Source organism: Spermophilus citellus, assembly GCF_964194105.1.
Source record: "Spermophilus citellus genome assembly, chromosome: X".
NCBI classification, from domain to species: Eukaryota; Metazoa; Chordata; class Mammalia; order Rodentia; family Sciuridae; genus Spermophilus; species Spermophilus citellus.
Window position 1 is genome coordinate 74934059 of NC_138190.1, and position 24448 is coordinate 74958506.

The 24448-nt window shown below is 41.5% G+C and overlaps 1 protein-coding gene across 1 annotated transcript in view; it reads right to left on the minus strand.

Moving 5' to 3' along the window:
• The window catches only part of MSN (moesin), a 70657-nt gene that overhangs the window by 22340 nt on the left and 23869 nt on the right, over nt 1–24448 (minus strand). Inside the window, exon 2 of the mRNA XM_081276480.1 lies at nt 5910–5993. Within this exon, the coding sequence (XP_081132606.1) occupies nt 5910–5993 (84 nt within the window). The remainder of the gene's footprint in view (nt 1–5909; nt 5994–24448) is intronic.

Sequence of the window (24448 nt, forward strand, 5' to 3'; positions counted from 1 at the left end):
AGTGGTGGCACTGCCCCCTAGTGGCATTTAGATAACCCAAGATCAAGTCCTTTGAAGAATCTTAGCCATCAGAGGTTGAGGCAAGTAAGAGAATCACTATATTGTGTATTCTTTCTCTTCCCTGGCAGTGAGCACATTCACAAGAAGAAACAGAGGTAAATGGGAGGAACTGGGCCCCACTTCCTTTTCCCACCAGGCCCTGAGCCTCCTTAAGCTATGGCTTCCCATTGTTGCCTGTTATTTATCACTGGTGCCAAGGAGGGTGCTTCCTCTCCAGTCTGCTTCCTCTCTGGTCATCAGCCAGATGACTTCTGAGTTCCAGGATGGCCCCAGAGCTTTTGTCAATTCCTCTCAAGGAATAAAGCTACTTCCTCCCAGGTCCTAGCTCTGCCACAGGGACCTCCTGAATGATGGGTCTTAAGAGTCAGGCAAAATGGACTTCCTCCCTTATACCTTAAGTTACAAGGAAGAGCTCTGGTCCTCCAACTGCCTATGAATACAGACCTCAGTGTTCCTGTTCTGGCGTCCTTTGGCCTCAAGAGGGCCAGATATTCAATTCTTGTCTGGAGTTTAAATTTTTTTTCTTTATACCTTTATTTTATTAATTAATTTATTTATTCTTTTATATGGTACTGAGGATCGAATGTAGTACCCTGCACATGCTAGGTGAGTAGCTCTTACCACTGAGCCACAACCCCAACCCCTGGAGTTTAAATATTTTCCCCCATGTTTTTCACCTATGTGGTCCTAGATCTGCCCCTTCTGACCTCACAGAAAGTGACTGCCCCCTCCTTCCTACAATGGCCCTTCAGAGACCTGAGGACAAACAATACATCTTTTCTCTTTTTCAAGCGAAAACAGTCTCATTCACCCCAAGCTGAATAGTGCATTGGTGGGAAAGTATAGTTGTTCAGTCAGAGCTGTCTGTATTGGAAATTCCATATCACAACTTACTGACCTCATGTTATTTCACCTCTCAAAGGCAGGATCATTATGAAGAGTAGTGCATCCAGCCACGTACATTAACTAAAAATACTTATTTTATATGGTGAGAACACTACAAATCTACTCTTAGCAATTTTCAAGGATAAAACATATTGTTATTAACTACAGTCACTATTTTGTACAAAAGATTGTTTAAACTTATTCCTCTTATCTGACTGAAATTTTATATTCTTTGACCAACATCAACCTGACCTCTATCTCCTAATTGTCCCAAGCCATTGTAACCACGTCTAGTTCTATGAGATCAACTTTTTAAGATTCCATATGAGTGAGATTATGTAGTATTTATCTTTCCCTGTCTGGCCTATTCACTTAACATAATGTCCTCAAGGTTTATGCATGTTGTTGTAAATGGCAGGATTTCCTTCTTTTTATGGCTGAATAGTATTCCATTGTGTGTATATATATATATATATATATATATATATATATATATATATATATACCCTGATAATTTCCTTATCCATTCATCAGTTGATGGACATTTAGGTTGACTCCATATCTTAGCTATTGTGCATAAGGCTGAAGTAAACATGGGAATGCAGATATCTATTTGACACAATGATTTCATTTCCTTTGGTCACATACTCAGCTCAAATTTTCCATTCTACAATGTATACATATTTCAAAACATCAGATTATATACAAAAAAATACATACCATTTTTATTTGCCAATTAAAATTAATTAATTTAGAACACCTGGCCAGAGATATTCAATAAATGATACCTCACAAGACAAACACTGGTCTTCTGGATGAGAAGTCATGAACTTCCTGGTTTCCTCTCTCTTCTTTTCTCAACCATTATGAAAAACTTTCAAGGGCTCAATTTGGGAAGGAGTAGCCTTCAAAACCAGTATACCAATCTAACTAGGGCTCCCTACCATCTGAGCTTCCTTCAGAACCACACCCACAGTACCAAACCAAACCAACACTCACAAAGAATTACCATGCCTTGTGGCTTTTAGAAGTTAATAAACCTCTTTGTTCAAGAATTTTTCTGCCCAAGGCTCTAAATCATGCCTTCCTCACCCTCCGCAGCCATCCCCCTCCAATGCAAACAGACAAAGCCCCCAGTGTTGAGGGCAGGGGATGGCGTCATTTGGCTTGGGAGGGGGACTGAGTAGAATCAGGGCTCTGGGAAGAAGTCTAGGTAGAGGCTGAAGGAGCCTCTGGCTCTCAGCTGGACCACAAAATGCACCCTGAATGATACCCTCCCCCCTATAGCTGTTGCACATAATGATATTGCTGTCTGAAACATAGGGCCCAACAGCCTGTGTAGTCTCTAGGCACCTAGTCCCTTCAGTCTTAGAGACAGAGACCTGCCCAAGAAGAGGTGTCCCCCTGCCAGCTGCCTTCCCTCAACCCCTGCATATGCCAATAGCTAATCATACTTAAATGAGGCATTTCTCTTCCTTTTACAGAAAAGGGCTGCCTGAAATCCAAATAGTGGGTATTAAAACAGGAGAAAAAGAGATATGGAATACATAAATGCCAGAGATAAATTTGGGGGAGATAATCAGATTTGAGAGATCCATTACACAATGTAGAGATGGGGAAACTGAGGCCCAAAGAGGGGAAAGATTTATATGAAGTATCACAGGGAGTTATTGTGAGAGCAGCCATAGAGCTTAAGGGCTCACTTTCCATTCAGTGCCCTTTTGACTTCACCAAGCTATCCCTTTAAAAGCTCTCCAATGTAAAACCTGCATGCGAAGGGAGAATGCAAAACCTTAATATAATCAAAATGCATTCAGTCATTCCAGACTAGCACTGTAATCACTTGTGAGCTATGTGAATGTCAGCACATTACTTTAATTGTAGTAAATGCATGTGTTTAAAAATTCGTCAAACTAATTTGTATTTTTATAAATTAAATATCAATGATTACCCTGTACCATTCAAAACAAAAACATAAAACAAACTCTAGAGAAGAAGCAAGTACCAGCTAAATCCAAAGTTAGATATTCTGAGGATCATCAAGCCTATCATTCAACTGTATTTCATGAATGAGACAAGAAGCATCACAACATTGGGAAGGGAACTATCATTTATTACATCTTTACTACATACTGGATGCTTTACATAACACTTTCTTTTCCTATTTGTATTTTCTTATTGTCATTCTCTTCTAATTTTTCTTTTTTTTTTTTTTGGTTATAGATGGACACAATATCTTTGTTTTATTTATTTATTTTTAAATGGTACTGAGGATTGAACCCAGTGCCTCATGCATACAAAACAAGTGCTCAACCGCTGAGCTACAACCCCAGCCCTCTAATTTTTCTTTTTTGATCTTATGTAACTATAACTTGTTTGGGGAGTAGCAGGAGAGGTATAAATAATAATATACTATTTTGCACCTTCACAAAAATCTAGTGAGGTAGATATAAGACTTTTTTTTTTTTTTTTTTACAAAATGAGGATAACAATCCAGAGATATTTAAGAATTTTCTGAAGGTTAACTAAGTAAATGAGAATTTTATTTCCTCATCCATAAAATAATATCAGTATTAATTCCTGCACTCAGATTGCTTTGTGATAGTCAAATGCTTGTCATAGCACCCAATATACATAACCCCTGGGCAAATGTTAATTCTCATCTGTATTAGCTACAGACAACAATTTTTCCACTTGCCATGATATCAGGGACTCAGAAGACATGCCCAAAGCTGTCCTCATAATTCTAGTCATCTCTTCCTTCCTTCTTCTTATATAGTGACCTGCATGGAAAAAAGCCACCCCCCATCTCCATTCTCCCATTGTCTTTCCTTGTACCAGAAGGTTTATTCACAAGAACAGAATTAGCCCATTTGAAAATGACCCCCTTCTTTCTTCCTTCCCCTCACTGACCATGGGGAATTTCTCATACAGTAGAAGGACCCAGAGAACAAGGGGAAAAAGAAAACAAGAAATCATAGAGAATCCACCAAGGCGATGAATAGTCCCGATTTCCTGGACAATAAATCAAACTTCATCCCATCACAGGCCATTGGAAAATGAGATAATGGTCCATCTAATGGGGCCCCAGTCTCTGGAAATGGTAGTCCAACTTTTGCTCCTGGAAGTTTGGTCATAGATGGCACATTCCCTTGGCTCCTACAGAGTCTTCAAATACCACCAAATTCTGTAGCCCTTACCTGTTGTTATGGTTGGACATGAGGTGTCCCCCCAAAGCTCCTGAATTTCTGAAGGAATATTTAGAAATAAAATGACTGAACTGTGAGAGTTGCAATATAATTAGTCTATCTTAGTTTAAACTGATTGGGTGCTAACTCTAGGCAGGTAGGCTATGGCTAGAAGAGGTGGGTCCCTAGGGGTATGCCCTGGAAGGGTGCATCTTCCCTGCAGCCCCTGCCCCCTTCTTTCTCTCTCTGACCACACCATGAGCCAAGAAGCTTTCCTCTGCTGGGTACTTCACCCGTGATGTGCTGCCTTATTTGACCAAGAGCAATGAAGTTGGTCATCTATGGACTGGTACCTCTGAAAATATGAGACCCAAATAAACTTTCCATTCCCTAAGATTTTCTTTCGTTTTTTTATAGAAATGCTTTTTTAAATTCTTTTTTTAAACTTTATTTCATTTATTTATTCATTCATTTTTATGTAGTGCTGAGGATCGAACCCAGGGCCTTGCATGTGCGAGGCGAGTGCTCTACTACTGAGCCATAACCCCAGCCCCCCTAAGTTTTTCTTGCTAGGTATTTTGATCACAGCAGTGACAAGCTAAAACATCCAGCACACCTGTCTGACAAAGGTGATTCATAGTGAAGGCACATTCCCTGAGTTAAAAATGGGAATAAATGCTTCACCAATGGGAGTAAACAATTATCTCCATAGCATGGCCAAAAGAGATAAACTACCTTCCTACTGTATCACCTCCAGTGTTTCCTATGTCACAACATTTCTTTAAAAGAAATATTGCCTAGAGTAATGGCACATCCTGTAATCCCAGAGATTCAGGAGGCTGAAGGAGGAGGATTGCAGGTTCAAAGTCAGCCTCAGCAACTTACTGAGGACCTAAACAATTCAGCGAGACCCTATCTCTAAATAAAATATAAAAAAGGGCTGGGGATGTGGTTCAGTGGTTAAGCACCCCTGGGATCAATCCTCATTGCAAAACAAACAAACAAACAAAAAACAACACAGAAGAAATGTACATAGAATTCAATACCTCAGGGAGAATAAACTGGTTTCCTTCTACTAAAAATAATAAAAAAAGAAGTGACAGAGGCTGTATGTTGCAGTGGCAAGAATGAGGGCTTCAAATCCCCACAAGAATGTGGAATTCAACCACGCATGGTGGTAAACGCCTGTAATCCTAGCAGCTTAGGAGGCTGAAGTAGGAGTATTGCAGGTTTGAGGCCAACTTTAGCAACTTAGTGAGGCTGTAATCAACCTAGTGAGACTTTGTCTCAAAACAAAAAATAAAAAGGGATGGCTCATTGATTAAGTGCCCTTGGGTTTAATCCCCGGTACAAAAAAAAAAAAAGAATGTGGGGTTCAAAATTCTAGTCAGACACCAACAGTGAATAAGAAGTTATTTAACTTGTGAATCTCATCATTAAAATGAAGAAGAGAGCACTTACATATTTCATAACTTAAAGGAAGGCTCCATATGCTTTTGATTTTGGAGCATCTAGTACAGAATCATACTCTCTTCCTCTTCTCTCTTTTGTTTAGGACCAAGGATAATTAGGGCCATGGGGGTACAGTTTTCCAAACTTAAACTTTGCTTTCCTTCTCTATTAAGTCTGGGGTCAGCGTTTGTTTAGACCTATCTAGGAGGATCAAGTAGGTAAAGAAGTTCTCTGACAAAAGGCAAGGGCATGGATAGTCAGCATTGTGATGAGAGCTACTGGGAGAAGGGAAGGTGTTTAAGGAGCAATAAATCCCTCCCTTACCTGGTCAAACAGCTGCTTGCCAGTGGTGTTGGGCTGGATGGCAAACTCCAGCTCTGCATCCATGGTGGTCACACGCACACTGATCTAGAATGAGATTAAAGAAAGCAGGTTGGTCAACTCAATCTGTGCTCAGCAGAGACTAGGATAAGTGTCTCTGTTGAACTACATAGGAAGGAACTAGGATGCTAAGAACCTGAGTAACTTAGATATTGGTGGGGAGAAGGGGGGCTACTAACATAAGCCACAACCCAACCCTGTACCCAACCAGGTTATTGAAGAAAAAAAACACACAGACACAGAACAATGTTTACCAAAGGGCAAATGAGAATGCAAATCAGCCTACTACCAAGAGAAGAAAGTGTTGACTATACTTCTTCCCAGAAGTCTTCTCCACCTACATCAGCTAAATCCATCCTACAGCATTCTTGTCTCAACTCTGATCTACTACTTGGATTATCTAAAGTACTGTGAGATAACTGTGGAAGCAAGTTAATGGTGGGATAAAGAACACTGGGTTACAAACCTGTAACTGACTCAAGTATACAACCTCAGATAATTCTCATCCCTTTCCTGTGCCTTAGTTTCCCTTATCTGTGCAAGGGCAGAATTGGGGCAGGGACAATTAGTTAAAGTAGCTGATCTCCAAGGACCATTCCAGTGGGTGACGTATGTGGTTCTATACACTGCCTTGCATTGTTAATGCTTCCTGTATTTATGTTTCATTGGCCTCCCTAGGCACAAGAGAGGAAGGGAGCCTCAGCAGAGATGGGTGTGGACAACATAGAGTTTCTACCAAAACTATGCAAAGGAAGGGACAAAAGGATAAGTCCAGAACAAAATAACAGGTAGCCACACACAATTTCATCAGCACTAGTAAACATAGCCACTGCGTTTACAAATATACTTCCTAATCTAGGTCTTAAAGATTTTTTCCTTTGGCTAAAAGGTTGGTAGTGATGATAATTGTATTGATAGTAACAATACACATCAGCATTCATGTATCCAAACTTTCTACTCACTGGACACTTCATATCAGTCTACATTACCCTGTGAAGTAGAAAGTATTATCTCCACATTGGGGATAAAGAAATAAATGTTTGCCTAAAGTCACATTACTAGTAAGTGGGAGAGACACATTTGAATTAAGGTCAAAGAGCAAACCTCCTGATTAAAGCAATATGTAATTTTCTCTTACAAAGTGTGAAAGTCTCCCATTAAAAGAAATCAAATATAATTTTTTAATTATCAGACATTTTGCTTAAGTAAACTATATGGGGCAGCCACAAGATGGCTTACTATATACTCATATAAAACCTTTACAAAGACTATTTCATGCCCAGAGAAGATACTTTAGTTATATAAGTATAAATAAGATTTCATAATACATTTCAATAATTCAACTGCGTAAAAAATATATATATATATATATATATACATATACACACACACACACACACACACACAGATGATTGAAATAATGTACAAATGTTAGTCAAGGGTATTTTTTGAGTAGTGATGTGATTGGGTGCTTTCTCTCTTTTTTAAAATCACACACACAAAAAATCTAATTTTCTAGGTTGGTGCCATACTACTTATACTACTGAGGGAAAGACTAAATCTAGAGCTCTATATTCTCAAAGAAGTAAATCCCCACATAGTGGGTGAGACATAAAGCTTTAATAGTCTTTCAACCTCTGAGCCTTTCCTGAGCACAAGGGTCAGGTAGCCGGGAAGAGGGGGCCAGCAACCATTTTGCTGGTTAAACAATTCTGTTGAAGATCAGGCCCTGCTGGGGGAACAACTTTGTAAATAAATCTCACCAGGGATCCAGGGAGGAAATCTATTTCAGGATTGACAATGGGACAGGAAAGGCCCTGAAGGCAGGAACAAGTAAGTAAGTACCACGTGGGAGTAAGGCAAGGTTGGCCATCTTGACTTGGTGTTACCCTAGGCTTCCTGCCAATTCAGTGACTCCAATAGAATGGTTCCTTATAAAGCAGCAGGAATAAGATCAAGTGGACTGGAGTTTCGGGGGCACCATGCTGTATCTAGCCTCATATCACCCTTGAGCTGGGCCAGGGGTGACCTCAAAACACCAATGACAGAGGGGACAGGAGAGAGTGGAATGGAGACAGTGAGCTTTCTAGTACACTGGACTTCATTCTGACCTTAAGGTTTTTATAAAACTTAGAATTACCTCTCTAGTACCCAAGACTCAGTGGGTACTCACAAAATGTCGATTATATGAATAGGTAGCAACTGAAGGGTACAACACATAGACAGATATAACAGTACACACATAGAGAGATTGAGAAAATTTACATCTCTACCTTTTCATGCCATGTATCAATCTTGCTAATGTGGTGAAGTCCATGGACCCCCTTCTTAGAATATATGAAAATGCATGAAATAAAGTAAATATAAGGAGGTCAATTATTTTAAAGATAATCAAAATTTGATAATGTATGTTTATTTATTATGTTAATTACCTAGAACAGTCTTATTGATAAGTTATTACTATTATAATTTCAAATTCATGAGTATAAATGTTATTTTGAGAAATCTATAATAATTAAGTGATGACATAAAACTATTTTACATTCCCAATGGTGAGAAAATCATAGGGACTTTTACTTCTGGTGCATTTTTTTTGTTGTTGTTTTTGCCTACATTCTTAATTGGAAAAGAAGATGAATTATAAGTTAGAGGTTAGTGAAAACAAAGACAGTAAAAACAAAGACAGTTTCTCAATATATATGTGGGATCAGTTCCAGGACCCACCACAGATATCAAGTTCTATGGATGCTTAAGTTCCTTACATAAAACAGCATAGTGTTTGCATATAACCTATGCACATCTTCCTGTATACTTTAAATCCTCTCTAGTTTACATATAGCACTTAATACTATGTAAAAGATATGTCAATAGTTGTTATACATATATTACCTAAACAATAACAAGAAAAAAGTCTATACATGTTCAGTATTGACTCAATTTTTCCCAAATATTTTCAGTCCACAATTGGTTGATCTATGTATGAGAATCCACATATGTAGAGTGCCAACTGTATACATTTTTCCTCCATTCAACTTCATAGATCCTTCTCATTATAAACTCTATTCATGATTCCCATGGAGTTTCAAGGATTTCAGGTTAAAGTTCTTCCTATACATTTATTTTAATTTACTCAATATTGATGGAACACAATGTTTAAGGAAAACTGTGGTTATAGTAGAGACGTAGAACAATTCCCTGCCCTCAAAGTACTTGATGAGTAACGATAAAACTAAAAATGTACAAGGGAGGCTCTAAGAAGTGTCAAACCAGAAGAACAGAAAAACCTTTTGTGGAAATAGAATCTGAGTTCAAAGTGGTATTTGTACCAGTCTCTAAAGACAAGCTGGATTTTTCAAAAAGGGAGACTGTAGGAGTAAAGAGTACTCAAGTATCCCAGGTAGAGAAACCAATATGTGTGATGGCCTAGATGAAAGCAGGGACACAGAGGACCTGTTTAAAACCAAGTATGTAGATTTATTCCAGGATGAAGGAGGTTTTCACAATAAAGAGTGAACAAAGAAGCTGGGGAGGCAAATGGAAGGTCTTGAAGACTTTGCTAGAAAACTACTTTGCTAAAAAGCTGGATCTTAATCCTGTCACTACTAGCCAGCTAAGCTAGAGGTTCTGAAAAAAATCTGATAAAATAAAAACTGGGATTTTTGGAAGAAAGTGGGGAGGAAACTGAGGAAAGAGGTAAAACTCCAGGGAAACCTTCCACAACCTAGGAGTTCCCTTTAGTTCAAACTATTGAAAAGAATTTTCAAGGAAGTATGTCAGCATCTCTTGCAAATCTTGTCAATTGAAGGTCATATCAATCTGACAAAGGGTGAGGCCTACTACTAGTCCTTAGGAGGTTCTCAGATATTTGTTAAGGAAATGTTTCTTAAATAAATTCATTAGGAATAAGCATGCCAGAGAGGCCATTGTTGGCCATGCTTCCTCCCTCCTAGACAGATATCAACCTGGAATAAGGAATCTCCTAAAATCTGAAGCTGTCCATATGAAACCCAACTAAAATGAGTTTCTCCTGAATTCTGTTCAGGGTTTCTGTCACTCCTGTGGAGCTTCTCTAATGACTGAAGCCTGAGGTTTCTGATCTTCATTATGGAGACATTAAAAAAAAAAACAACAAATATAAAGGAACTTCCATTCTTGCTACACTTAACTCAAAAGAAAATGTGAGTCATAAGGACGAGGCCATGGGTTTGTGTTCTTCTGCTTTCTGTGTGTCAGAATTGGGGTGAGAAGCCAGGCACAGTGGTACATGCCTGTAATTCCAGAAGCTCAGGAGGCTGAGGCAGGAGGATTGCAAATTCAAAGCCAGCCTCAGCAACTTAGCGAGGCCCTAAGCAACTCGGTGAGACTCTGTCTCTAATAAAATATAAAAAAGGGCTGGGGATGTGGCTCAGTGGTTAAGTGCCCCTGGGTTCAATCCCTAGTAAACCCCCCCCCAAAAAAAGGATGTGGGGTGGGAGAGAATAAGGGTAATAACATAACTGGGTCCTGAAGTTGAGGGGTAATTTAGGAGTTCTGATCTCTGGGACCCAAATGTACAAGATGAACTGTAAGCACAGACCCACTGCCACACAGGGCCCAATGGATACTCATTTGTGGGTACCCACTGCCCTCCTTTTAAGTCTGGTATCTGCTCTCTCACTGAGAAGAGTGTGGTCTAGTTTGGGAGGCAAAAACCGGAAAATGAAACCTCTGAATTTGTCAGAAACTTCACAGGCAGCCCCTTGGCTTGGCAGGAGTAGAGGTGCTAACCTGGGAGGAGTAGCATTTTAAGATGTAGTCCCCAGCAGAGAACTCTAATACAGCTAAACTCCTGCCTAAGCTGGGATTGAGGATCTAGGCACAATATGAGGTAAAATATTGTATCTATGGAGAACATGAAGGGTTTAAGAAACAAAAAAATGTCTGGGTGTTTATTGGGGGGGGGTCATCCTTTCACACGCACTAGCCCTCCCACCTCTAGTCCAAGAACAATAAGCCTACTGTTATTTATTGAACAATTGAACATAGACACTTCCCACACCAAGCTCTTCTCTGAGTACTAACAAACCCATCTTGGTGGTCCACCATACAAGGCTTTAACTAACTGGGATCTCTCCCATGTACCTGATTGGCTGACCTGAGAGACAAAAATAATCAAGTCAAATGCTAACTCTTCCTTGGCAGCAGCAGTTTAAATGCTTTGTTATATAGGCCTGGCCAGCTTCACATAAGGGACTGTATTTCACTATAGCCAGGAACACCCAGGTGACAGAGGGGTTCTGGTGATGGTTTTCCTACTGTCACTGAACTACAATGTGACTCTTTTCTAGAGAGAAATTTGGGAGAAACAGATGGGAAAACAGAGAGTCAAAAAATCACAAGTAACTAGCCTAATACATGGCCCTCCTAGGCAGAAGGGATAAGCATTACTGGCCCTACTTCATAGATAAATAACCAAAGTGCACAGATGCAGGTGACAAAGAATAGAAATGAACACTTACTGTCTGCCAACTATATGCCAGCCATATCACCCACAGTCTGACTTAACATCACTAAAGTCACATTTACTCAGACAGCAGTTGGTGGAGGCGGGTCTTCTGGACATTCCTGGAGCTCCTTCCACAACTCCACCCACCTCTCTAGTCATGCTGATTTCACTGCTGTCTCTAGACACCGCCTTGGCAACTATTTTGGCCTGGGCCCAAACACTCTTGGCATAGGAAGCCTGGGTACATCTGGGAAACACTACTTGGGAAGGCCCCCTTGCCTTGCTGGGGCAGAAATTGTGAGTCAGCCCAGTTTGGTCTGAGCTCAATGACTTCACCTCCCACCTGCCATCTCCCCATTCTCGCCTAGTGCCCACTCCCTCTAGGCTTTCGGTGGGGCTGATAGTGTGAAGAAGAAGGCAATTATAATTTGGGGGAAAGGAAGCAAGAGGAAGGAGAGGCCCTACCAGGGCAATGCTAGAAATCCAATCTGTTTCCTGGCCAGAGTAGTCACCACTATGTCACCCAAACTCCTTCATCAGCCTGGAGGCAAATCCCCACTATTTTAGTTCCAGAACCCACGATTTCCTGCTGCCTGTGCTGTGTGCCAGGGTAGGGCAGGTTAGGGGCCTGGTCTGTTTTGCTTCTTGGGATGACAGCACTGCCTCAAGCAGCTGTTTTCCATAAGTGGAAAAATAAGAGTCACTCTGAATCTTTAGCTTAGGAGCCATTCTCCTTCTCTTCCTGTTCCCCCTAGTCTTCCTCCTTCCCCCTCCTCCCCCTCCTCATCCTCATCTCCTCCTCCTCCACTGACTCACTTTCTAGCAATTCAGCCTCTTCCAACCCTCAGGAATTAGTACCTGGTACAGTTATCTGCTCTGACCTCTTCATGCCCATTTCCAGATCTTTAATATTATCTGGCAAAACCTGCCTGGGGTTAACCTTTTCCTGTGCCTGAGCCTTTTTCCAGTAGTTTCTAAAAAAGAAAACCTATGCAAACCCACCCACACCCATACCTTAATGGGTCAGCATTAGTTCTTTAACCACTCCAACTGCTCCAGAAGGCATGGGAGACAAGGGACTCTTTCATTTGCTTTGCCCCAGCCCTGACCTCCAAAAGTTCCCCAAGAACCATTCCAACTGAGAGACAAGAACATACTAGAGATTGAGTGTTATCTTCTAATTATCATGTGTGAGGTATTAACCCATCTTAGCCATGAGAGCATAACCACCTTATCACTATGAGAAGGGAGCTCAGGGCAGAGGACAAGGCTGGAAAAAATCAGTAACAGTGATATCATTTTAGCAAGCTGAAACTTCTTCATCAACCCAGACTTAATTACATGATCTTTTGCACCCCCCCCCATTTTTCTGTCCATATGTAATAGGAAAGAAAAAAGATCCTTACTGTCTACACCTTACTCCAGGTCTCACTATCATAAGCAGCTCACCCAAGACAAAAATAAGTCCCTAAGAGCAAACTGCCTCACCTTATCACAAATCTCCTTCCCAGGCACATGGGCTGCTGGGCCATGTCCTTAGTTAGCATAGCCATTCCTCCTCTTTATACTTCTTCATGGTTTTAATCCACTCACCCTATCATTTGACTTCTCCCTTCTGAACTTCTCATCTCTGGTTTTCCAAGACAATAAACATTTCAGAATCCCAAACTCAGATCTGAAAGGGACCTCAGAGAGCATGTGATTCAAAGCCCACAAAATACTGCTGGGGACATTTAGCTCCAGAAAAGGGGAGGCACTGGCTCAGGGTCACACAGCTTATAAGTATTATTCGAGCATGGATTGAAAACCTGATTCTTGACTGAATAGCCTATTTAATAAGCTATAGTGCCACCCTGGCTCTTAGAACACAGTAGACAAGTCATGTGCACTACTGCAGATCTGGAAAGACTTATGTAGAAGAGGCTGGATCAGCTTACTTCTATGAAAAATTCTAAGCTGGCACTGCTTCGAAGTCTAGCTTCCAACAGAAGACAGGCCTAACTTTCAGGCTGAGATATTCACCATCATACATTCTAGGGAAGCTCAGTCTTTTATAACAACATGGAAGGAAAGAGGCAGAGAATTTCAGGAAAATGTTTTTAGCAATGCAGCCAAGAATGCATTCCTTCAATTCACATAAAATTTTGAAGGTGCTGAAATACAAAGGAAGCAGGTCCACTGTTAATAAAGTCTCCAAATAGGCAAAACTGTACTCTGGGACCACACCCAGCTGGGCTTTACTCTCTCTCACGTCAGTTTCCTGCTTGACCCAGCTTCCTGCTTGCATGTTTTACAGGAAGTATTGGTAGACTGGAGACACAGACCATTTTTGGATCCCTAAAGATGACAGTTCTGCCCAGGGCACCAGAAGAGGGCTCTATTTCCCCTGCTCAGGAGCATACTCCAGCAACCTCCAGCTTTACATCTCTCGAGCACACTGGAGCTGATCCAAGACCTAGCTTGGGTTCCATCAATTGCTCATGGGAATCCTACCCTGTCTTCTGGGTGTTAAAGAAGTTGAAGCCACAATCAGTCAACTATGCAGGGGAAGGAGGTAGCTTCTTAACTTAGTAAAAAAAAATCATTTAAACCAGGCATGCTACAATCCCAGCTACTTGGGAGTCTGAGGCAGAAGGGCCACAAGTTTGAGGTCAGCCTAGCCAAAAAGTGAGACTCTGTCTCATAATAAAAATTAAAAGCTCACAGGTAGAATCCCTGCCTGGCATGTGCAAGGAATTGGTTTAATCTCCAGTACCAGAAGAAACAGCAAAACAAAATTTTTACAAAAGCTCTGTTTTCAACCAAAGACTACGCTAAGTTTGGCTTCCTACTTACCTTGCTGGTAAGCTGGTATCCAAACATGGTACCTGGGAAACCCCCCAAATTGAAGTCCTTTTCCAAGAAATAATGGTCTCAGCTCTTTCAGAGAGGCAAAGTATGATATAATAGAAAGAGGCTTTGGAGTCTATTTGACCTTTCTCTTTCTAAAATTCAGTTTCTAGGACTGGTGTGGTAGAGCACTTGCCTGATATGCTTGAGATCTAGGGTTTGTTGAGGTTGAGGTTGTTGAGTTTTGTTGTTATTTGAAAACAACAAAACTTGGTTTCCTAATGCATAAAGTGGGTCTAATAATGTCAATCTCACTACAGGGTCATTGAACAATTTATCTTAAAAAATAGACATGAAAGTACTTGGCACATCATGAATAGAATGTGATAATTAACTCCTCCTCTTTTAGCCATTTTGTTACAAATATCCTAGATGTTAGAGATGATTTAAAACAAAAACTCATTTGACTACAGAAGTCTAGGAGCTGCCTGAGAAAACCTCCAAAGAGCCATTCTAGCATAAAGGACTCTTTTCCTTTAGGGGTAAACTCTAAAATGTAATTACATTTCAAGTTGGCTTAGACAATGTGAAACCACAAACAATAGTTAGATGCACACACATACCCCTAAGTTATTTTAAATGCTTTCTCTCTTGGGAGGGATAGGGATCTCCCCACCACCCAGAAAGAAGCAGAGTCACATGGGGAGCAAAACACGGCAGAGCACTTATGTTACCTTATGCTTTTCAAAGGCTGCTTGATCTTCTTTCATTATTCTAGACTCTGCCTGTCCATTTTCTTCAGTCATGTCCCAGAATATACACAAGCCCCCATCCCTCAACACAACCCACCAGGACTTCCAACTCCCTTGGTTGGTAACCCAGAGATCACAGACCGAGTTGCAGAATGGCTCATCAGAACTACCCAGGGAAAAATTATAAAATACAGATTCCTTGGCCTCATGCATAGAGATTCTGATTTATTGGGTTAGAAATAGGGTCCAGGCATCAGAAGTTAAGTCTCAGGTAATTCTAAGACCCAACCAAATTTGGGAGCCCATGGCATAGATTATAGCTTCCTGAACCTCTTATGGGCTATCAAAGGGAAACACAGCAAGTAAAGAACTGCAGTGATTGGTAAATAGCTCTCCCGAGTTAAACACAACCCACATTCACAAAAGATCAAGGATGTGGTCAGTCCTGCTACTGCTCCAAAATCCCTCTGCAGTTTGGTTTCCCTAATTGTAAAGTAAGGTAAGAATTATGCCTGCTCCTCCCTATCAAGAATCATTACTGTCCACCACTGCAGACACTATTTTGTGCTAAAGTAATATGTTTGTATTAGGAGGAATATGGCTTTATATTCTGAAAACCTGAGTATAAGATCCAGCTCCATGAATAAATAACAAACCATAAGCTCTCAGTTCTTCGCACTTGTAAGATGGGCATCATGATGCCAAGTTGGCAAGAGTATTGTGAAGTGCTATTACATTGTTTCCGAAACTTAACTGATCATACGTATCATTGTGTTGCTAGTCAAACAACCTAGATTCCTGGATCCTACCCCAAGCTTAATAAAATAGACCCCAGAAGAGAGGCTTGAGAATTTATATTTTGACAAGTCCCAAGTGATTCTTACCATCTGGGAAGTTTATCTTATTTTTTATTTTTATGGTACTGGGGATTGAACCCAGGGGCACTTTGCCAGCGAGCTTTATCCTTGGTCCTTTTTTATATTTTGAGACAAGGTTTTGCTGTGTTGCCGAGGTTGACCTATAACTTGTGATACTACCTCCTCAGTCTCACAAGTCATTGGGCTTACAGGCATACAACACCATGCCTGGCCTCATCTTGGAAATTTAAAGTAACATCCCTTGGCACAGACAGTGGTGAGATGAGAATATAGGACCATACAAGTCTGGTCCTCAAAAATGCTTTCTGGGCCAGAGATTCCCCATGTCAGGGACCTTGAAGTTAGCCCAGAAGAGCAGGCTCTGCAGACAGGAGAAGGAGACTTCAGAATTCTAGTCAGAAAACTAAGTGTGCCAAACCTTTGGCTGTTGTCTTCAATCATCCTCCCATCTAGTCAAGAACCAGACAGTGGGAGAAAACAACTGGTGCAGATACTTCAACAGCCAAAACACATTGATCAAAATGCTCTAAATCAGGCCCCAATTAGAGCCTCTTAAGATCTGAGCCTCTTTACTTATTAAATTTTTTTTCTTAGACAAGGGACTTACAAGTTGCCCAGGTAGGCCTCATACTCAGGATCCTCCTGCCTGTCTCTCTCAAACACTGCATATTCACTCTTTCCTGGGAGAACTTTCAGGCAAGAAACAGACCTTAAATGATGTTCTTCCTTTCCTGGGTGACCTAGGAATTTAAAGAACAAAATGGACGTAGTAGAGGATGCTGCATTTGCATACTGATATGAGCAAGTTGGAGAAGAGAGGAGGGAGTCTAAGATAAGCATGACTAACAATGGTACACTGGAACCAGCTTACAGTAGAGTTGATCAGGCACATCTCTTCCCAACTTCTTCATCAAGGACTTTGTGTTGGCAGCTTGAATCGGCCACAGTGGGAGTATTTACAACATGGGAATTGCCAGACAGTACAAATCATGTTTTTTTTTCAGAGAGTTGATTGTTATTACAAGCATACTGGCCTCAATCTTGCTATCATCCTGCTTCAGCCTCCCAAATCACTGATATTATAGGAGTGTTCCATCACACACAGCTCTACAGATTAAAAGATATGTATACACATGCATTGGCACTGGATTCAACCCTGTATGAAAGGAAGGGCACAGATAAGCACCATTTTACAGAAGGGAGAAATAGTGGCTCATTGAAGTGAAAAGCAACTTGTTCAAATGCAGAAACAAAACTAGAAACCAGGTCTCCTCAACTACAAGTACAATGGTGTTTGTCCTTCTAAATTGCTTTTATCTAAGGTTACAGAGGATCCTTCCAAAGGCTTAACTATTATCATTTACTCCATCTAAGAAATTTAGTAGACTCTAGCCTCTAGCTCTGTCTTAGAATGCTACAAGAAGGGTCCTCACTGAGATGTGAGAAGAACAAAGCAGCACCTGGTAGGGGTGGTCCTTTTTGTGGTGGAGACAGTCACACTATTACCTGGGAGCAACCAGCTAAGAATGGTGGCCCAGAGCTCAGGTCTGGGTCTGGTCCCAGTAACTTTGGTATACTCCCTATTCCCTCTAGGTTTGTCTATCCCCAACTGTACTTGGTAGGTCTTCCTCAGTGGTTTCCAACTTTTTTAGCAGCTTCCTGCCTCCTCACTCTCCCAAACAAAAAATTACATGAAACTTCAAAATATGAAGTACATAAAATCAAAGATGTTCTGGTTGAACAGGGTTGCAGCTTACCAGACAGCTTAGCAAAATAGTTTACAACCCACTGGACTAGCAACTTGGGGAGAGGGAGAGAATTCTAGGTCTGACCTTCTATAACTCTATGCATATTAACCTTGCCAATAATTCCTCATGGGAATTATAGGGTTCTCTGGGCCCTCAGTTTCCCCATCTGTAATTATGAGAATAGTTAAACAAGTTAGCCTTTAAAGGCTCTTTCAGCATCGTTGACTCCAGGAAAAAAAAAAATAGAGCCCAGCTATCTCCATCATGAAGAGGGACCAGCATGAGCAAAGCCCTATCCCTATGCCCCAGAAAGCCCCCTCAGCCTTTGGTGACTCTGAAATGAACTCTTCAGGCAGTTCCTCAAGCACTGGGTGAATGGCGGCTGGGCGGTGGGCAGACAGGCAGGAAGGCGGGCGCCCCACCCTCTCTTACACAGGAAGCTAGCTACATCCTCTTTTCCCCACCCCAGGCAGCACATCTCCAAAGGTCCCCAGTAGAAGCAGTGGGGGCAGGGAGAAGAAGAAGATGGGGCCTAAAAGGAAACTGAACATGCAAATCACCTCAGTGTGCTAAGGAGCCATCTGGGGGAGATAACCAACTAGGGCCCTGAGAAAGAGCAGCAAAATAGCCCCATTGTCTACTGGGGCCCAACACTCTAACAACTCCTTGCCAAAATGACCTATAGGGTGCTGAAGTCACAAGGCATGGCCTGGTACAGCGACCAATATGAACCCACTCACTTTATGCCACTGAGCTTCTGTCAAGGAGGCAGGCACCAACTTTCATGGCTACACTGCCAGTTACTTTCCTGCGCCCGCCCCCATACCCTATGACTGGGGCCCAGCCCTCCCCACATCCTGTTCTCAGAGAACACGTGGCTGCCTGGGGAAAGATAATGTCATTACCACACTTCCCCTCCCTGGATGAGGCTTTGGTTGACTGGGGAGGGAGCTGGAGTTGTCTGCCTGACCAGGCTGAATAATCTGCAGTAAATCTCCCAGTTTCGCAGATAAGAATAAGAAGGGCCTGCTACTACCCTTAGAAGGGTTACTTCCCAAAAAAATAAAATAAATAAAACATCTATCTGGATATGAAAAGAAAAAAGAAAAAAAAAGATGAAAAAAAGGTGACTTATCACTGGGAATAATGTCCACATTACATTGGATGATCCATGCCTACAGATAGATGATAATGGTCAAAAACAGTTCTATTATAACCAACATTCTTGAAAAACACAAATTAGCAACTTCTCCTACATTTAGGAACTGGACGTAACAAGCCAGGGTTCTTCTTTGACTAATGAATAAGGAGATGCCAAGACAATAAAACTGATATTTTAGAAAGGATCCCAAACATCACTGTTTCACTAAACATGGGTTTTAGATGCTAGCACTGGCACTTCTGCTTAAGCAGCTTGATTTAATAGTCAAAGAGTGACTTTGGCCACTTGGAAATAGAAAATGACTTCAAACCCTTAGGAGCAGCTCTAAAAACAAAGAAGGAATGGTGAAGGGGTACCACAGCCCCACTCATTGTTAAATCTTTCTTCACTCCTCTATAATCAGCTCACTCCCTGGCTCCCCTTTGTCTTTCCTTTTCAGCTTGTAAATATAGCAAAGAATGTGACTGAACATTCCATCTCAGTATTCAGGGAGGGCCTCCTCACCCAACCAGGGTAAGAACTCAGAAGGCAGATACCATTCCACAGTACTGCCTAAGTGTACACCTTCAGTGTAGCATGGTCCTTGGCTGGCTTATAAAAGGGATTTTGGCTGGCCATTTCTGAGCAGGATGTTCCTAGTGTCACCCACCCTGCTAGTTCCCCGCACTAATCTTGCAGCCCAATCCAACTCTTGTCCACATTAAGAAACAAGTTTTATTGAATAGACTTAAAAGAAAATACAGACTTTCAAGAATACCTACCTCCAGTGGATTAGCTAGAGGCTGATCTTCCCCAAGTGTCTCTGTTTATAGCCACTGGATCACATCTTCACTTTTGTCATGCCTGCCTTCCTGGAGGCAGAGGTATAGAGACCCCCAAATAATGCCCTCGGGTTCTGTGTATCTGTGATTGTTTTTCGAAAGTCCCTTTGATGGACAAAGGCAGTGGGGGTGTGAGAAGGTAAGAGAACACATGGCATCCGGCTTATTAATTTTTGGTCCCTAAAAGGGCTTGACATAACTTCTCTAAAAGCTGGCTTTGTTTTTTTGTGTTTTTAAGTTGATAAAACCACATCTTGCCCTGTAAACCACAAACTCAGCTACCAATTTACTGAGACCAGTAAAAAGTATTTAACCTATCCAGCAACAATACCAGGGTTTTAGCACTCCTACCACCATAAACATATATTTTTGCACCCCCTAATGCTGAGGTGAGCATGCATGAACCCACCCAGTCCCCTCCCCCCACATACACATAACAGTTCTTTGGGTAGAGCAAGAACCCTCATTCCTATCATCCCCCAACTTTTGTCTAGTTTCTTCAGAAAGTAGCAGGAAAATAGCCCCACAAGAATATAGAGATTACCCTGCAGCTTCCATAAAGTGCTAAACAACATATATTCCTCTACAATCAAAGAAACTCCTAAAAATCTGCTTATAATTCTAGTAGGACCTAGAAAGGAAAAGAAGGCTCTTACTTACCTCAGATGTTTCAAAAAAGGACCTACACCCCTGACATAAGCATATATATATACACACACACACACACACACACACACACACATATACACACACACAGATACTGGTTCCATATATGACCCACATCAGACACCCAATATGGATGAAATTAAAGATTATTTTAATCATGTGTGTGTGTGCATGTGAGAGAGAACACACAGGAGTGTGTGAAAATATTATTTATTGGAAGGAGTCAACATATAAATATACATGAATGGGGTATAATCAGTGACAGAGGTAATCAGAAGCAACTGTGGAAACACAAAGAAGGGCCATCTAGTCCATAATGGACTAAAGAGACAAGGGCAAATAGGAAGTTAAGCTTCTAGAGAAAGAGCTAATGTATCCTGAAGGATAAATAAGACTGTCACAGAAAAAAGGTTAATGGGAGAGGGGAGCTTGTGGCGTTCTGGATAGAGACAGCATGTACAAAGACACAGAGCAAGAAACACAATGCAGTGCAACAGAGAAACACGATAACTGAAAACCCTCCAAAAGGCACGAAGTTAAAGATCAAGTCCTTCCCAAAAATCCATCAGAAAAGAAAAAAAATTAGAGACCGCTTTGACAATTTGGTATTAGGCACCAGCTTATCAGATATGGGGCATGTGCCACAGACAGATAAAACCAGACAAGGTAGCCCAATATATAGGTAGGCAGCTGACTCTGTTCCTACAGCCCCACTGAGGCCACAATTTAACTTGATGAGGATGCCCTCCCCTAGCTCCCAAAGACCTCATAGGAGACCTTCCAGAACTGAGAGAGCCAACTATAACATGCTTTTAATCCTTATAGATAATCCATCCATCTACAGATAGAACTGAAGGGGCGACCAGAATAAGATTCCCCTGCACCCACACCCAAGTCTCCCCACCCCACGTTCACACAAAGAGGAAGTGAAAGCTACCAGCACAGCAAGGGCCTGGGGTGGGCCCCAGCCAAGGATGCCTGGCTTCTGCAAAGGGACAGGGGCCCACTGATTTCACAAACTGTTTTGCCCTCTTGAGTAAGGGTTCTTCTAATCATTTTCTCATCTGTACATCCTCCAATCTTCCCACCATAACTATCCTTTCTACTCTGAGTGTCATACACCTCTTCTCTTTTCCCCCACTACCTCATCCTGGGACTTTCATAGACGCCCCAGAAGTGGGGTTCCTCTTTAACAGAGATAGACACACCCATGAAGATTCTCAGACTGTTCTCTTCCCCTCCACCCAAGGGCAGTAGCAGAAAGCACCATGGGTAGAGTTCACTGCAAACTAGATCAGTCATGGGCATCACTAACTCTTTCAGTTTCCTATCTATTTTAAAAAAAAATCATGTACAGGCAGAGCCTAACCATGGTCCTAAAACTCATTGATCTCAGGGCAAAATATGAGATTTAGAGCAGAAACCAACCCCCCAAAAGTCACAGGAAAATATGAGGCTATTCTGCTTGGGATGGTCAGTTATTGTCACGTGAAAATTATCTAAGCCAACTTTACTTACTGTCTACTCACAAATATGCTTCAGTCCTTAAGGAGTGGAAGCATCTTTGCATATTATTCACAATCTATTCCACTATTGTGGGTAGAGATGCAAGGCTTTGGGAGCACTAGAGAATGCGAGAGCTAAGCATCCTTGATGAGTGCTGCTTACCACTTTGTGCCCTGGGCATTACTCCTGGTCAGAAGCCCAGTAGTTATGTCTCCCAGGTCTAGTAGCCTGCAGCTAGGTGGGCATCTACAAATGGAAAGGCAGGCATGGCACCAAGAAGACAAGAAGACAATCCACAGCAGACCTGGAGTAAATCCTCTTATAACCCTGACCTTTGCAAGAAAGTGACCTAGTCTTGATTCCACACTCCTTTCACTTAAAAGATTCCCAAAGGCACAACATAATGAGTGACCAAACAGGCATATATCCACATAAACACACAGCAGCCAACATACTGCAAAAGGAATAAGGACTACATATGGAACTGGGAATGTTTCCCTGGCTGGGTAAGCTTACCACTAAGGCCATACTGTAGTATCACCCCAACTCCAAAGAGTCATAGTATCTTCCTACAAAAGTAGCCAAGTTTCCCTCTGTTTGGACATAGTTCCACAATAGCACAAAGGAAGCACCTTCTCAAAAAACCAGGTTTGATTCAGCAAGGCCAGGGATGGAGTGTGGGGGAAGGAACAGGAAGAGCTGGCCCCAGTTCTGGAATCTCCTGTTGAGTACAGCTTTGGACTTTTGTGTTTGTGTTTTCAAATCTCCTTAATTACTATCAACAGCAGCTGCATACTTATCAGATTTGGGGCCATCTGGGATGTAAAGCAAAGTTTTACAAAAGAACAGTGAGCTAGAAGAAAGCTTTATCTATCAGGTTCTTTCTACTCCAAGGAGGATACAATTTTAATTTTAACCTCAGATAATTATGACCCCAAGTGTACCCCAGGAGATAGTAGTTTAGTTAGGAACCAACATGGAAGGGATTAAGAATTGTGACAAGCAATCCAAACAAAAATCAAAATTAAAAGGCCTTAGGGGCTGGCGTTGTGGCTCAGTGGTAGAGCGCCTGCCTAGCATGTGTGAGGCACTGGGTTCAATCCTCAGCACCACATAAAAATAAACAAATAAAATAAAGGTATGGTGTCCATCCACAATTAAAAATTAAAAAAAAAAAATCAAAGTCCTTCAATGTGCCTGTCTCAGGAAAGAGGTAAGTGTAAAGGAGTCATGAGAATGTAAGAAATGGGCATAAGCTGGGTGTAGTGGTAGGCACCTGTAGTCCCAGCTACTTAGGAGGCCAAGGTAGGAAGATTACTTGAGCCCACGAATTCAAGGCTAGCCTATGTAACATAAAGGGACCCTATCTCAAAATATAAAAATTAAAATAAATAAAAATAAAAAAGAAGTGTGTAGCACACCTGTAAGTCATAGTGACTTGGGGAGCTGAGGTAGGACTGCCAAATTCAAAGTAACTTAGTGAGGCCCTAAACAACTTAAGAAGACCCTGACTCGAAATAAAAAATAAAAAGTATTGGGGATGTGGCTCAGTAGTTGAGTGCCCCTGGGTTCAATCCCTGGTGCCAAAAAGAAAAGAAAAGAAATGGTATACAATAATTGATGGCACAAAGCATAGTCTACCAGGGTTTGGCACTGTTTGTGTGGGCCACATATGGTTTCTATTGCATATTCTTAACTTATTTTTATTTTTTTCTTGCTTGTTTTTGGGGGGGGGTAATTTGGGATTTAATGCAGGGCCTCCTTGCACATGCTATGCAAGTACTCTACTACTGAGTTGTGTCACTCACCCTTTGTTTTCCTTTATTTTATTTTGATACAGGGTTTCACTAAATTATCCAGGTTGGCCTCAAAGTCGTGATCCTCCTCGGGACTCCCAATTAGCTGGGTTTTTTTCCTCTCAAATTTTTAAAATGTAAAACCTATTATTACTATACATACAAAAATGGGCCCTATAGAAGCAAATCTGCCAATTCTTAGGATAGACCAAATACTGGTAGGCTGATAACTCCATTGACTATCTGCAAGGTCTCAACCCTGGACTAATAACTCTCTTCAATTCTAATTACCAAAGAAGATGGGAAACAAAGGTCTCATCTAAAAGTTAATCAAGTGTAACTAGCCCACATACTGGATAATCTCACATAGTAGCCTACTCCCTTCCCATACAAAAGCATTGGGAGAAAATAGATAATATGCTTATACCACCAACCGTCTTTCCCAAAAACTCATTCACATACCAGGAAGGCACTAGGCTAAACTGTTCTCCCAATTCTTAAGCCTCTGGATTAAGTCCCTGACCCTGGAGAGCAAGTGGCATGCATAGGAGAAGAAAAAAAAGCAAGGGGACTCCTCCCAGCTGTCCTATTAAGGGCTCAAGAAACAAAGGGACACATGTGGCTTGCTTTTCTTCCTATCCCCTCAGAAAAAGTTGAAGAATAAAAGGAAATCAAGTTGGAGATGCCAAACTCAGTGGGAGGGAGAGGCAAAGAACAAAACTAATGCCAACCACAAAGTTACAAGGCTAAAGACCTGCATTAGTGGCCAACACTATGCTCGGGCCATTCTCTGGACTAGGTCTAGGATGCTCATTGTCTGGCACTTCTCTCACAAGGAA